At 43.2% G+C, this 13,001-nt stretch overlaps 2 protein-coding genes across 2 annotated transcripts; both read right to left on the bottom strand.

Annotated features, from left to right (window-relative positions):
- Positions 1-239: 239 nt before the first annotated feature.
- Positions 240-4,002, bottom strand: vsnl1b (visinin-like 1b). The gene is made up of 4 exons (XM_073483945.1): positions 3,939-4,002; positions 1,987-2,153; positions 1,625-1,840; positions 240-437 (listed from the first exon to the last, which is right to left on the bottom strand). The coding sequence occupies exons 2-4, from the start codon at positions 2,146-2,148 to the stop codon at positions 240-242; spliced, it is 576 nt and encodes a 191-aa protein (XP_073340046.1). The 5' UTR covers positions 2,149-2,153; positions 3,939-4,002.
- A 4,981-nt stretch (positions 4,003-8,983) lies between these two features.
- LOC141011156 (sex comb on midleg-like protein 4) lies at positions 8,984-11,020 on the bottom strand. Its single transcript, XM_073484401.1, has 7 exons — positions 10,784-11,020; positions 10,332-10,461; positions 10,045-10,245; positions 9,726-9,887; positions 9,424-9,648; positions 9,186-9,331; positions 8,984-9,109 (listed from the first exon to the last, which is right to left on the bottom strand). The coding sequence occupies exons 1-7, from the start codon at positions 11,018-11,020 to the stop codon at positions 8,984-8,986; spliced, it is 1,227 nt and encodes a 408-aa protein (XP_073340502.1).
- Positions 11,021-13,001: the final 1,981 nt, after the last annotated feature.

The following is a 13,001-nucleotide window of genomic DNA, read 5'->3' as shown; positions in this document are numbered from 1 at the left end:
CACAAATCACATTGGCATGTTTTGAGATAGAAATGTATGATATCTTATAGCTATATTCAAAATTATTCAGCATTTGACATTCTCATGCATACAACCACAAGAAGCGAGTCCATTGAAAAATAGTCCAAGCATTGTTTTTTTCCTGTGGAAATGGCAGAGAACCTAATGAGACATTAAAACATGTGCTGCTGTCCAGAGTGTGTGGATTACAGACGGGGAGAGGAGCGAGCAGGGAGGGCTCACTTCTGCATGTCACACTGCAACAGGAGCACGATGGACGGGTCGCTCTTCGCCGCCTCCTTGAACTCCTCCAACGAGATCTGGTCGTCGTTGTTCTTATCCATTTTGCTGAAGATCTTGTCCACCCGCTGCTCTGGTGTCAAACCATCCTCGTTCATCTTCATCATGATCACAGTGCCCACCATTTTGTAGATAGCCTGTGGGTGAGGCGCAGCGAGAAATTAGACTGAGGATTGATTCTTATGTAATCCTGTGAAGAGCCCACATGTGTTCATTTGTTTATCGATGTAGATCAGTGGTTCCCGACAGGTACTTGTGACATGGGAGCACTTTTGCTGTTGTTGAGGAGCACAGGGACCCTTAACTAATAAAAAATAGACTATAATTTAATATGTTAACATATTGTTGTAAAGAAAAATAGACAACAGTTTGATGTGATGCTAATGGTCAATTTACAATATAAGCTGCCTATAAACTGAGTCACTTGACACCCTTTAACACCACATGTTGTAATTAAGAGTGCATGAAAATTAGCTAGCAAGCGAGCTGAAAAGTAATGGATAAATGTTTTAAATTCTTTGCTTAAAGTGACGAGTAAACAATTGACATGGTAAGCGAATAAAGTAACGTAACGTTTTAAATTGGTAGTTAATCGATTTGAAACTGTTAGCTAAATGTAAAAACAGTTTAAATTGTTAGATTAAACATTTAATTGCTAAAATTAAGTAACAGTTGACACTGCTTGCTGAAAGTGACAGCTAAATGTGTAAAATTGGTAGCTAAAAGAAGTGGATTAGCTAACAGACTAAAAGTAACAAATAAACGCTTGTCGTTAGATAAAAGTAGCCTGAAGGATAAACAGGGGGAGATTGTTAGCTTAAAGTTATACCTAAACAGTTGAAATACATAACAGTAAAGGCTAAATTTGCCACTAAAAGTAATAATATGAATGTGAACTTGACCAATGTAACCTAAACGCTGACAAACAACTGTAACAGTAACTGCTTTTAGATAATGGAGAGTGTTATATAACATGTACTTTATGATCCATTCATAAGAACATATTAGGAAACCTGACAGATGATGCCAGTAAAAGGGCCAAACAGGCCGGGAACCACTGATGTTGATGCATAATAGTACACGCCATATTTATGAAGACAGGAATTGTCAATATGCTCCAATATCACGAAGACATATCAGATTTACTATACTGATTGTGTTTCCAGAAATGGCACAGTGTAATTCAATACGACTGCAGTTTTGTCGTTATGAAACCGGCTGTGCTGAAGGCATTGCAGGTGTGCAGGAGGCTGATAACAGCGACCATAAAAGCAGAGCCAGTCCCCTGATGACAGCTGCTTAATGACTCGATAATCCCCCTTACCTCGATTATCTCCAGCATCTCCACTCTGGTGATTTTGCCGTCACCATCCAGGTCATACATGTTGAAGGCCCAGTTGAGTTTCTGCTCAAAGCTGCCACGGGATGTGATGGACAGAGCGCAGATGAACTCTCGGAAATCAATGGTCCCGTCTCCGTTCTTGTCAAAGGTTCTGAAGGCGTGTTGTGCAAATTTTGATGCATCGCCGTAAGGGAAGAACTGCAAATGTGGGAGAGATGTGTTCAATAATTCAACCGGGGCTTATGAAAGACTTTGCGGTGATAGCACTGGTTTTAACAGCCGAGGCGATGCAGACAAAAAGGCTCTGACAGATGTGAGGAGGAGAGGCAGGGGTTCACACAAACCTTGACATACAGCTGCTGGAACTCCTCCAGATTCAGCCTGCCAGTGGGGCAGTCTTTCAGGAAGCCTTTGTACCACTGCTTCAGCTCGTGTTCATTAAACTCTGTGCTCTTCACCAGATCCTCCATCACCTCGGGAGTCAGCTTGCTGTTCTGCTTTCCCATGGTTCCTGTGGTGCAAGAACACGTGAATAATGCATTTATCTATGCTTGAGCGATGGCAGTATGAGAATCTCTAGCACTACCTTTTTTTTCTTTTTTACGTCCTCTTCAATGACTACAGAGAGTAAATGTGTGTTTTTTGGGGGGAGGGAGTAGGCAGCAAATATTTCCCTGGTGCTCCTGTTCTATTTCTGTCCACTTCAGCCTGCTTGTGCCAGTCTGTGGCCCCTGTGTTGCTCTGACCTGGATCATCACTGTCACGGCAGATCCAGTTCATCAAATGTTTCGATCGGCGCTATCAAGTTTCCACTGCAAACACTGTCCTATAACCTGACAATGACAACAAAGCCTCGTACTAGAGGGACCGCTGCGCTGAATCCAGAGAGGAGGGATGCAGGAGCCCACAGGAGGCCTGCTGTAATCTGGATCAGAAGGGAATATAGCTTATAACCGTGCGGTGTGTATATAATATAGCGTTTAAGCCAGTTGTGGTGCAATCCACAGACCAAATCAGCCTGGATTAGTTTGCTATCCACACTGAGGGGCCTCAGTAACAATCCTGACAACTTGAGCAGCCTGTCAGAAGCCCCAGATTCATTAATTATTGACTCACGGCGTGGCAAATGACATAAAGTGGCCAAGAATGCGTCAATCCTCAATCCATAATTTAACAAAATGAGACAGCAGAATGGTATTTGCACGTCCAGGCTGCACATTGTGGGAACCTCCACCTCTTGAGACCAGCATATGGTCCACATCTCTGCAGCAGCAGCAGCATGACAGCAGGCTGGACAGCTCCACCACACACACAGACAGCAGCAGCAGCAGCAGCAGCACTGCATTGGCTCGGGCCTTCCACAACAAACAGCAGAAATGTGTGCTGCAGCCAAAATCAGTGCAAACCACTGCCTTTAATGTGCACAGGCTGCTCGGCATATAAGCAATCCCGCCGAGCATGATTGGTAATTATAGGAAGCGACTGTGGGTTTAATCTCTAAAATAGGCTGCAGTGAATGACCTTGAGGACAAAACATTTTGCAGGAAGATGTCATAAACGGGAGCAGTTTTGCGCTCAGAAAAACGGCTCGACATCAACTGCGGTGATTTTTTTTTTTTTTATAGGAACACCCGCCTCATGTCGCTCGGGCCACAGGTACGAGGGGGCTTGTTCGGCCCGAGCAGAGGCCAACAGATGCTGTTTTTATTTCACGCTTTGGGCAATGACATCCCGAGTTAATGCTATTAAAGCTAACCGCCTCCTGTGAGAGCAGAGAGGAAGCTGCTGCTGCTGCTGCGGCTGCATTCCGATGGAAACGACGCAGTGAGAGTATTTCCAGATCAGATCCCACCATCCTGCACCTAATGACATCTCTGCATGCGCATCGGGGCGTAAAACATGTCCAAAACACCAATTTCATAACCAAGACCTATTTTTACAAACAAGACAGCTCCCTCGGTGCCACCGCAGAGCCACATCACAGGCCCATGAAAGCCAATTAAATGCGCAAATCTCGCTGTCAATTCGTCAAATGCTCTCCTCGGCGCCCTTATTTCATGTTTTTTTATCGCTTGTTTCCAGGCAAAAAACGCAGTGGCTTTTATTTTAAGGGATGCGCAGGTGCCCGTTGTGCCAACCCCCCCTTCTTTTTCTCTGCTCGATCCCATTCATTCAAACAGGAGGAAAATATGAGAAAAAATACTGCGTGACACATTCACATAAATCATCCACCGCCCGCTGCACCCATAATCTAAATAAATGTAACACATGACATCTGCAGGCAATCACTTCTTACCTTGTTACAGCCTCTGTGGTGATTCTCTATCGGGATAAATCTGCTCTGGCTTTCTGCAAAGTACAGAAAACCCTCTTCCGATTTGGAAACGTTTGCCCAAAAGGGGATTATTCTCAACACAGCTCGCCTCCTTAAAAAAAAAACACCCCGCTAATGAAATTTCTGGATTTTCCCGACGTTATTCCAGATGAGGCGCAGCAGGGACCGATCCCACGCCAGTCTTTGGTTATGCGACTACAGGAGCGCGGCGTCACCCGTGTGCATCACAGCCTGATCATAAGTTCACTGCTGCTCTGCTTTGGCTTCAGCTGGATCCTGTCACGTTATAACAGCATCCTTCATCGTGATGAGGATGGTCAGTCTGGATTTCTCATCAGCAGGACACGTTTTTGTGGGATTGAGGTGCGCAAATATTGTGTGATTCCTGATCAGTCACTGGAACTAATCAGGGAATCAGATTCAATCAGGGGGGGAATATTTGAGTCACATGGTCATCAAACGTGGCATTAAGAAGAATAGTGGAGGTAAATTGGCCCCTAGAAGCGTCATGTGGGCTTCTAGGATTTAAGAAAGTCGTGAGTCCCCACTCCTCAGGAGGTTTTGAGCACACACCCAAAGGTCAGGAAGATTCAGAAACATCTGCTTACACTTCCCTGAAACATTAACAAAAAAAACAACATGGACTCGTAAATAAACTGGAGTGTTGAGGATGACTTCAGGAGTCTCTGTAGTCTGGTGGTACGGCAGCGGATACTTCTGTATCTCTTGTCAGATGAACAGACCGTGGCCGGGGGGTGGGTGTCATCTTTTCCTTTGTGCTCTGTGCAAAACATCTCACTTCACTGATATCGCTGACGATCAGTAGACTCGGGCTTGGGGAGTAATGGGAGTAATACATGTAACAGGATTACAAAATCGGGACTGTATTCTGGTAAAGTTACGGAAAAAAATATGTATTTAGATTACAGATGCATCAAGTCAAAAAGGGGATTGCTGACAGGTCTAACCAGTGCGCAATACTGTGCAGGAAATGTGTGATCCTGATCAGTCACTGGAACTAATCAGGATTCAGATTCAATCAGGGGGAAAATATTTGAGTCACATGGTCATTAAACGTGGCGTTAAGAAGAATAGTGGAGTTAAATTGGTAAAAAATAGGGCTGGGGAACAATATAGACTCATGAATAAATAATAATCAAGTCAGAAAAATAAACTATTCATGTCAGAGTGTTGAGGATGACTGTAGTGTGGTGGTAAGGCAGCGGGTACTTCTGTATCTCCTGCCAGATGGCAGCAGGGTGAACATAGCGTGATGCTCGGTAGAAAGGCTTGGGGAGTAATACATGGAATATACGTGTAACAGGATTACATAATCAGGATAAGACTGTATTCTGGTAAAGTTACAGAAAAAAGATGTATTTAAGTTACAGATGCATCCAGTAAAAAGAGGGGATTACTGACAGGATTACAATTTTAATATAAAATAATGAATGATATACGAGTCTGTAACCAGGCACATGTGCACACATGACAACAATTCATGAGTCTCACACATCATCGCTGTAGTGTGGCGTAAAAACATATACACACTCATCTTTATTTGCATACGTTTGGTACTGAGGTCATCCAACCATGCCAGTTTGTGATGTTTCCAGTCAGGATGCTTTCTACTGCTCCTTTCTTCAGCCGTCCTAAGTTTCCAATGATCTGCAAGTTTCATCTCCCTGCACAAACGCTTCAAGCTTTAGTCTTTATGCTAATTACTGACTATTCACTGAGCTTTCAACCGTTTCCCCCAGAGGACGTTTTTTCATGTGTGTCTTCAAGGTCAAGAGTTAATCCCGTGCTCTTTCTTCACACTGTAAGGACGTAACATTCTTGTGGGAAAATGCTGAGTCCTTCATTCATTTCTGGTCACGTTTGAATATATAACACATATTGAAATTGTGTATTATGGCAGGCGAACACCATTTTAGACTTCCTTCTAACAATATATAATAATGTCCATTTGTAGAGTGAAGGAGAAATGGTCGCTGCAGCTGTTCCTCCTGTTCATACTGGCTCTGAAGAGACAGGGCCAGGCTAGCTGTTTCCAGTCTTTATGCTAAGCTAAGTTAACTGGCTGCTGGCTCTAGCTTCATATTCGGTGCACAGGTGTGAGGGTGGTATTAATCTTCTCCTCTCACTCAGCAAGAAAGCAGATAAGCGTGTGTCCAAAAATATTAAATGACTCCTTTAATGCCTTTATTGTTACAGCTGATATCGTGGTTAGCTATATGTTGCATATTACCAAACTAATTAATGATACACAGCAAATCTGGGGTGAGGCAACATTCTAGGAAACATTTATCTAATGCAGACAGATGGAGAAAAACAAGGGAGTCATTAAAGACCCACCTGCTCATTTCTGCACCGTTGCTCCTAAGCATATTGATCCAGACATGACTAAAATTAAAACATATTTCACCATGACTCAATCCTGGTGATGATATAAGGGAGGGATCCGATAAATATTTTCATGCCAAGGACCTCTAAATAGATCCACATTTGTTCACACACCTACAAAAGTTTGCTGTGAGGTGTCAGTTTTCCCAGAGTTTATGATATATGCGGGGTTATTGGAGTGAAATCTGTGAAATTTTACAGTAAGTTAAACAGTAAAGAAGTGAATCTGTTCCTGATTTATGGAGACCCCACGAGATCCCTGATACGATCCCCTTGGAGGAAACCAGTTTGGGAGCCGTCGATATGGGTCACCTTTGTTAAATCATTCGTTTTGAAGCACAGATGAGGCCCCCAGCTAAAGTAAGTCTCAGACGTGTGGACCCACATCCAAATCTGGATCCGCTTAAATTTAAGTATGAAAAACAAGCGATAACTTTCACAGCTGCATCCAGAATAGACGCCAAAATTGGGAAATAAAAAGTCTGACTCACACGTACATCTCTGATTACTTGATTTCTTAATTTAATACTCACATACAGTACAGTATACACATAAGATTTCCTTTACATCTCACGAACACAAAGGCAAACAGTTAAATACATAGATAACTTTTAGCACCAGCATAGAGTACTGATCCGCTCAGCTTTCTCTAAAACTCTTATTCATAGTGATTTTCAAAATAAAACACCTCAGCTTGATCTCACTAGGCATGGCTTACATGTAATATCTTTACAGCAGCATTCACTTACAAAGGTTAATTGATTAAAAAAGGATGCATACTGTACACCAAAAGTGGTATACAAAAGCAATACTATATTATATACCCATTTACATGGCCGTTTAGGTTTTCTCAGTGTAACATTTACGAGTTTAGTGTGTTTTGAAAGCTTTTGTATCAACACCGATGCTTTGATAAAAACATAGAAACATATGAATTTAAAAAAACGTCTGTATGAGTATACATGAAGAGCCTATGGAGATAATTGGCATTGAACAATCTTGCATATCGAAACATAAATATATCACGTCCACAATGCTCTCATTTTTCTTTATATATACTAACAAGAGGGCTACTGTCTTTCTATGTATGTTTTGTTTAGGTTATACTTGTTTTTTTAATAATAAATTATAATAAAAAAGAATGACAAATCCAATGGGAACATTACTTTTTTTTTGTTACACAGTAATGTGAAAAAATAGTATCAAAATGATTTTCTACAGTAAATCTCTCAATCAAAAAAGCAATGTAGTATTCAATGCACCATTCTGAAGTACAGTTATAGATATGTTTGTTTTCAGCGAGTAAACAAGATCCTTTATAGTAAGATTTGACAAAGTGAGAGTTTCTTAAGGTATAAAGTGTTTTCTGGTGTACATTTCTCGTCAGATGATGAATATATAGTATACATGTCATGAAATCTGCACGCGGCACACAGATGTGCCGCTCATGAAGGTTTGTGAGACTTTATTCTTACACTGGCCTTCTTTTCTAATTATGTTAACGAGTGTATGACGGATGCAGTCCACAATCTGAGGGTTTTTAGTTCAAAATCTGTGCCAAAAATAGAAGAAGTAAGTAAGAGAAGAGAGAGAAGAAGAAGAGGGGTGAATTTGTGACTATCACTACATGACATCATGGAAATCTTCAGCAAAATGTGACGAGCGTCAAACCGTCGACTTGTGAGCCATCGGGACAGAAAGTCCAGCTATGAGGTGCTTCACTTCCTTCAGTCTCATTTATTAAACCGGATTTGAACATTCAGATTTCAGAGTTACTGTTTTGGTTCATTCTCACTGCTCTGATAGCCAACTGTACACAATCTGCTCAGCACCAGAATAGCAGACAGACACAGTTAGCAACTAGCTTAGTGCAGCGTTCAGAAGCTAAAGAGACAGATATTTCCCTTGGGGGGTTGGTATATATGGAGGACTAAAGCCACCAAAACCAGAAATAAATACATAAATAAATAAATTAGTAAACAAATAAATTAATATGCCATTAAATGACCAAAATGTAGAGTCCAATACATAAGAATATTGGACTTAAATTCACCAGGTGGCCATTAACATGACTCCAAATGAATGATAATGTTATAACATCATATTTTTTGCTTAAAAGGTGGTAATACATCACTTTCAGTGAACGTTACTTTGACTGTCGTAGTTGCCCCAAAGGATTACATTGCTGCTGTGTCGTGGCTGCCAGCTGAGGTGATCTACTGCACCAGTCCCAAACATTTTGGTGAGTATGACTCATTTACACATTAAAATATAGAACCTGGGTTTAAAAATACCAGCATTCTCCTTTAACCCTACAAGAGTTAACTCGGATCCTAAAAGACTGAAGGTAAAGCTTATCTGCCCAGTAACTGAACATTTGATCCCTTGTGTGTCTCTTAGATTTCTATAAAGGATTTAAATTAATCGTGAAGTACTTTCTTATATGCTTTAATAAGTTTGTGACATCTTAATTCTGGGGATCTTGAAGGAAGTGATGCACCACATGCCTGTCGACCCTACCTTCTTCCCATTGGCTCAGAGACCTAGACGTTTCAAATGTACTCTTGGATTCAAGGGGGGAAATTTAAGGTAGAAGACATTCAGAACTTAGTCTGCTTTAGTTTGTCGATGTGGTAGCAAAGCTTCAAGGCCGGCCCCAGCTTGAGTCCGAGGTACTTCATGATCATGTCGCTCTTTAGGAGCAACAACGCGTTTCCATCGATCTCCTGAGGGAGGCAGAAGAAGACGTTGGTGGCAAATCGCCAAGAAATAGCTGGCCAAGACAATAGAAAGTGAACTTACGTGTTTCCTAAAGACGTCTGCGTGGGGCCCGAGAGCCTGGGGATCTGCATCCCTGATGAACCAGACAACATCTTCAACAGACCAGGTGGATGGATCCTTATTGGGTGGAGCCTTGGACTCCTGGGACTCTGAAGATGCGTTATAACCTCCTGGAAGAACACAATTTTAAAATAGAGCTTTACTTTCAGAGAATCAAACACAGAAGCAGTCTTGGTTTTGTCTTTCTGTGACTTCCCACCTGTCCTGTTGCTCTCTGGGAACGTGTTCGGGCTTGTGGCCGACTGCCGGCACATGCTCATGGAGGCCGAGCCGTTGGAGAACTGCTGCGACGAACGAAACCCGTAGGAGGACTTTGGCGAGTAGGACGAGCTTATGGAGCTGAAAGCAGAATCGCCGGGATCCACAGAGTAGCGTTTGCCGTCCGACTGGTCTAAATGGTAGTCCTCGGCCATAGACGTCTCAGCTAAAGACAAGATTAGAGTCAAAATTAGTTCAAAGAATCGGTTGATATTAGCATAGCAGCTTCTATTAGACAAGTACCATCTGATTGGTAGGAGCCACCACTGTGCTGGGTGATGGGCTGATCACTGAAGAGGTTTTCACAGTGCAAGCTGCGGCACAGCTTCTTCAGAAAACGAAGCACATAGTCGATGCTGTTCACCACGGGGAGGCTGAGAAGGTGCTGCTTCCCATCAAACGTGGCTGGAGGAGCAGAACAGGGGACAACACCACCGTTTAGATGCAATTTTTAAGCTTGAATAAGTGATTTCTACTCAGCACCATCTCAGGTGAAGTGGTTACAAAATAAAGCTACTGAACAAATAGAAAGCAACACCTGAGGGAGGTCTTTGTACAACACCTGATATTTTTTCTCCCCCGTAGCCTTGTGTGAGGAGGGTGAACACTGTTTTCTGCTGGAAGGCGCTGTCGATGCAGCCTTGGACGGCCTGCTGGAGCACCACGGAGGGCCGGTCGGGTCCGAAGTGATCAGGGAGCTGCTGGATCTTCTTCCTGTCCAGGTTGGGGCCCGTGTTGGCCTGCTTGTTGATGTAGATACAGACTGAAAACACAGATGGAGAGAAAGTGTCTGTAAAAAAGGGGCCATTGATGCTTCTTACGCTGGGTTTAGAGTGTTTTGTGTCCTACCTGTGAGCACCTGGGGCGTGGCAGAGTGGGGGATGGTGGCGGCATCCTGAGGAATGGAGCTCATGTCGGGCTCAGGGGTGCTGCTGGGTGGAGAGATAGCCAACGGTGTCATCACCATCCTCGGTTTGAGCTGCAGAAGAAGAAGTTTTTACATTCAGGCAGATCGTTTATTTACTAAATCGTGTCGGGAGGGGAATGGTGGAATAATCAGGATCCCAAATCTGTAGTTTTTCTGCTACTTTGTGTGACATATTTACAATAATGACATCCCCTTTCATGATGTTCAACTACAGCAGATCGCAGATGTTAAGTCTCTCTCTGTTACACTGGGGTCCCACAAAATCTGAAGGGCATGGAGCCTGTGTGTCTGTGCCTTTCTGTGTACACATGCATTTTTAAACACACTGCACTCCCAGACAACATCCCCTCGTCCCCCCCCTCTAGAGGCTGACCTTGAAGCCCGGCTTTCTCCCCCTCTTCTTCGGCACTTTGAGCGGAGGGAGCGACTCGGGGTAACGGTTAGGAAAATCCATCTTGGCGACATTGCGGAGCGGGGGTCTCCCTCTCTTCCTGCCCGGTATCTTCCCCGACTGGCTGGGGATGAAGGAGGAGGGAGCCACTGCAGCTGATTGCATCTCACTGTTGTTGTTGCCGTCTGATTTCTGTGCCGTCGCTGCAGGTACACTCATTTGGAGCTGGAGACAAAGGAAACAACCGTTGAGCTCAGGCTACAGAGATGCAAGGCAACTTGCACTTTTCGCCTGCACATGAATCCTCCTCGTCAGCAGCTACACATTTAGGAGCAGCATCAATTTAGAGGAAGCAGAATGGCTTGGCAGAGGCAGCAACATCCAAACACAGAGAGGCTGCAGAATTCACAGCTGAGCTATGCGGTGAGAGGAGAGCACCATAATAATCAAACAACACAAAAGGCAGCCATGCATGAGCTGTGGGGGAAACAGCACCTCCATCCTGCACTGATAACACACCAATAAACCTGAGAGAGGGAGAGAGAGGAGGAGGAGGAGGGTGTCTATTACCTGCTGTCTTCTATTGTGAAAGCCCAAGAGCCGAGCCCCTTTTGTCTTAAATCCCAGGAGCCTAAAGGTGACTACGAAGCTAAATCCCTAACAATGCAGGGAAAGCCATCTTGCTCTCGCTGTGTGTGGCTTTTTCCTCGTCCCCTTTTGGTTAACACACTACTGCTACTGCTGCTGCTGCCGCTGCTGCCGCTGCTGCTGCTGCTCGGCACACAGGCTGCAGACATCTCATTAGACTAATGCATTCAGCAGTGGCAGAGGGAGGGGGGGGGGGGAAATTGACTTCACCATGGCTACCCAGCTATGAATTACCATTACGGTGACAGCTTCCACCCTAATCTTTAAAAGAAATGATAAAAAAACAGCAGCTAGAGGAAAATAAACCATGTGGCACTTCTCCCATCCTGCAGCAGAGCTAACGGCAACAAAACAGCGATTTAAACCGCCATCGTGGATCCCATTTATAAGCAGATTTGTCAAAGGATGCAGCATGTAAACAAACAATAACCGGTCAGCAGGCACTCACCATCCAAAACAGATGTGGAGTGTCCCCCTACGCTCCTGGCTGTGTTTCCTATATTTTTTTCCTGCTTCCTGTAGCAGAGCGAGGATCTCAAAGCAAGGCGGATTCCACTGTAATACTGTATATGTGTGTGTGTATGTGTGTACAACAGAGGCAGACAGACAGAGAGAGAGTGACAGTGTGTGTGTGTGTGTGTGTGTGTGTGTGTGCATTAAAGAGAGACTGAGAGGGGGGGTGGATGGCTCCTCTGTTGTCATGGCAACAAGCCCGTAAGCCCTGTAACACCCTTTCGGTCGTCTGCCATGTTTGGTCTGCTCAGAGCTGTGGAGGTATAATTATAGCGAGGACAGAGTTTCTGCTGTTCATTATGATGAGAATATTCATCAGGAAGTCTCAAAGTATGAACGTTATTTTTCTCGGTTTCTGCAGCAGCATTCCAGCTGTGTAAACGGTGTAAATGCTGTATAGATTTTGATCTATAATTAAGAAATGGTATATTTAGAGGCGGTCAATTAATGAGACGATCGATAGAAAAATAATCAGCAACGATTTTTATAATTTAATGATCATTTTAATAATTTTTTGAGCAAAAATACCAAACATATCCAGGTTAAATCTTCTAAAATATGAGGAGCTGATGCTTCCTTTTGTCATATATGATATTAAACTGAATATATTTGGATTTGGATTTGACGTTTTTATTGATTTTTAATTTAAAGATAGCCACAATCAATACAAAGAACAGTCTAATAACATACTAATATAGACAAAGTGTGTACATATCACAAATGCACTATCTTGTATGTCATTTAATTTCATCACTGCCTTTTTAATGCAATTTTCGTTATCCCTGTGTTTGTGCATGGGAAGGTTCATTCGTTTTTGTATTTTCATTTCAGTGATTTGCATACGTGCAGTGTCTCTGCCATCCTTTATTTCTGCCACATGAAACACAACATGTCATTGTAGTGTTTCCATTGCAGTATTTCATAACTTGGGCGTATATGTTCTAAATTTAGCCTAAAGTAACAGCATGGGGCATTCATTTTTGTTCTTGATACAGAGACACCAGTGGGTACAGTCATAAATCTACATCATGCCAAATCA

The sequence above is a fragment of the Pagrus major genome, chromosome 16, assembly GCF_040436345.1.
Source record: "Pagrus major chromosome 16, Pma_NU_1.0".
Taxonomy (NCBI): Eukaryota; Metazoa; Chordata; class Actinopteri; order Spariformes; family Sparidae; genus Pagrus; species Pagrus major.
This window is presented reverse-complemented; position numbering and strand designations above follow the sequence as displayed.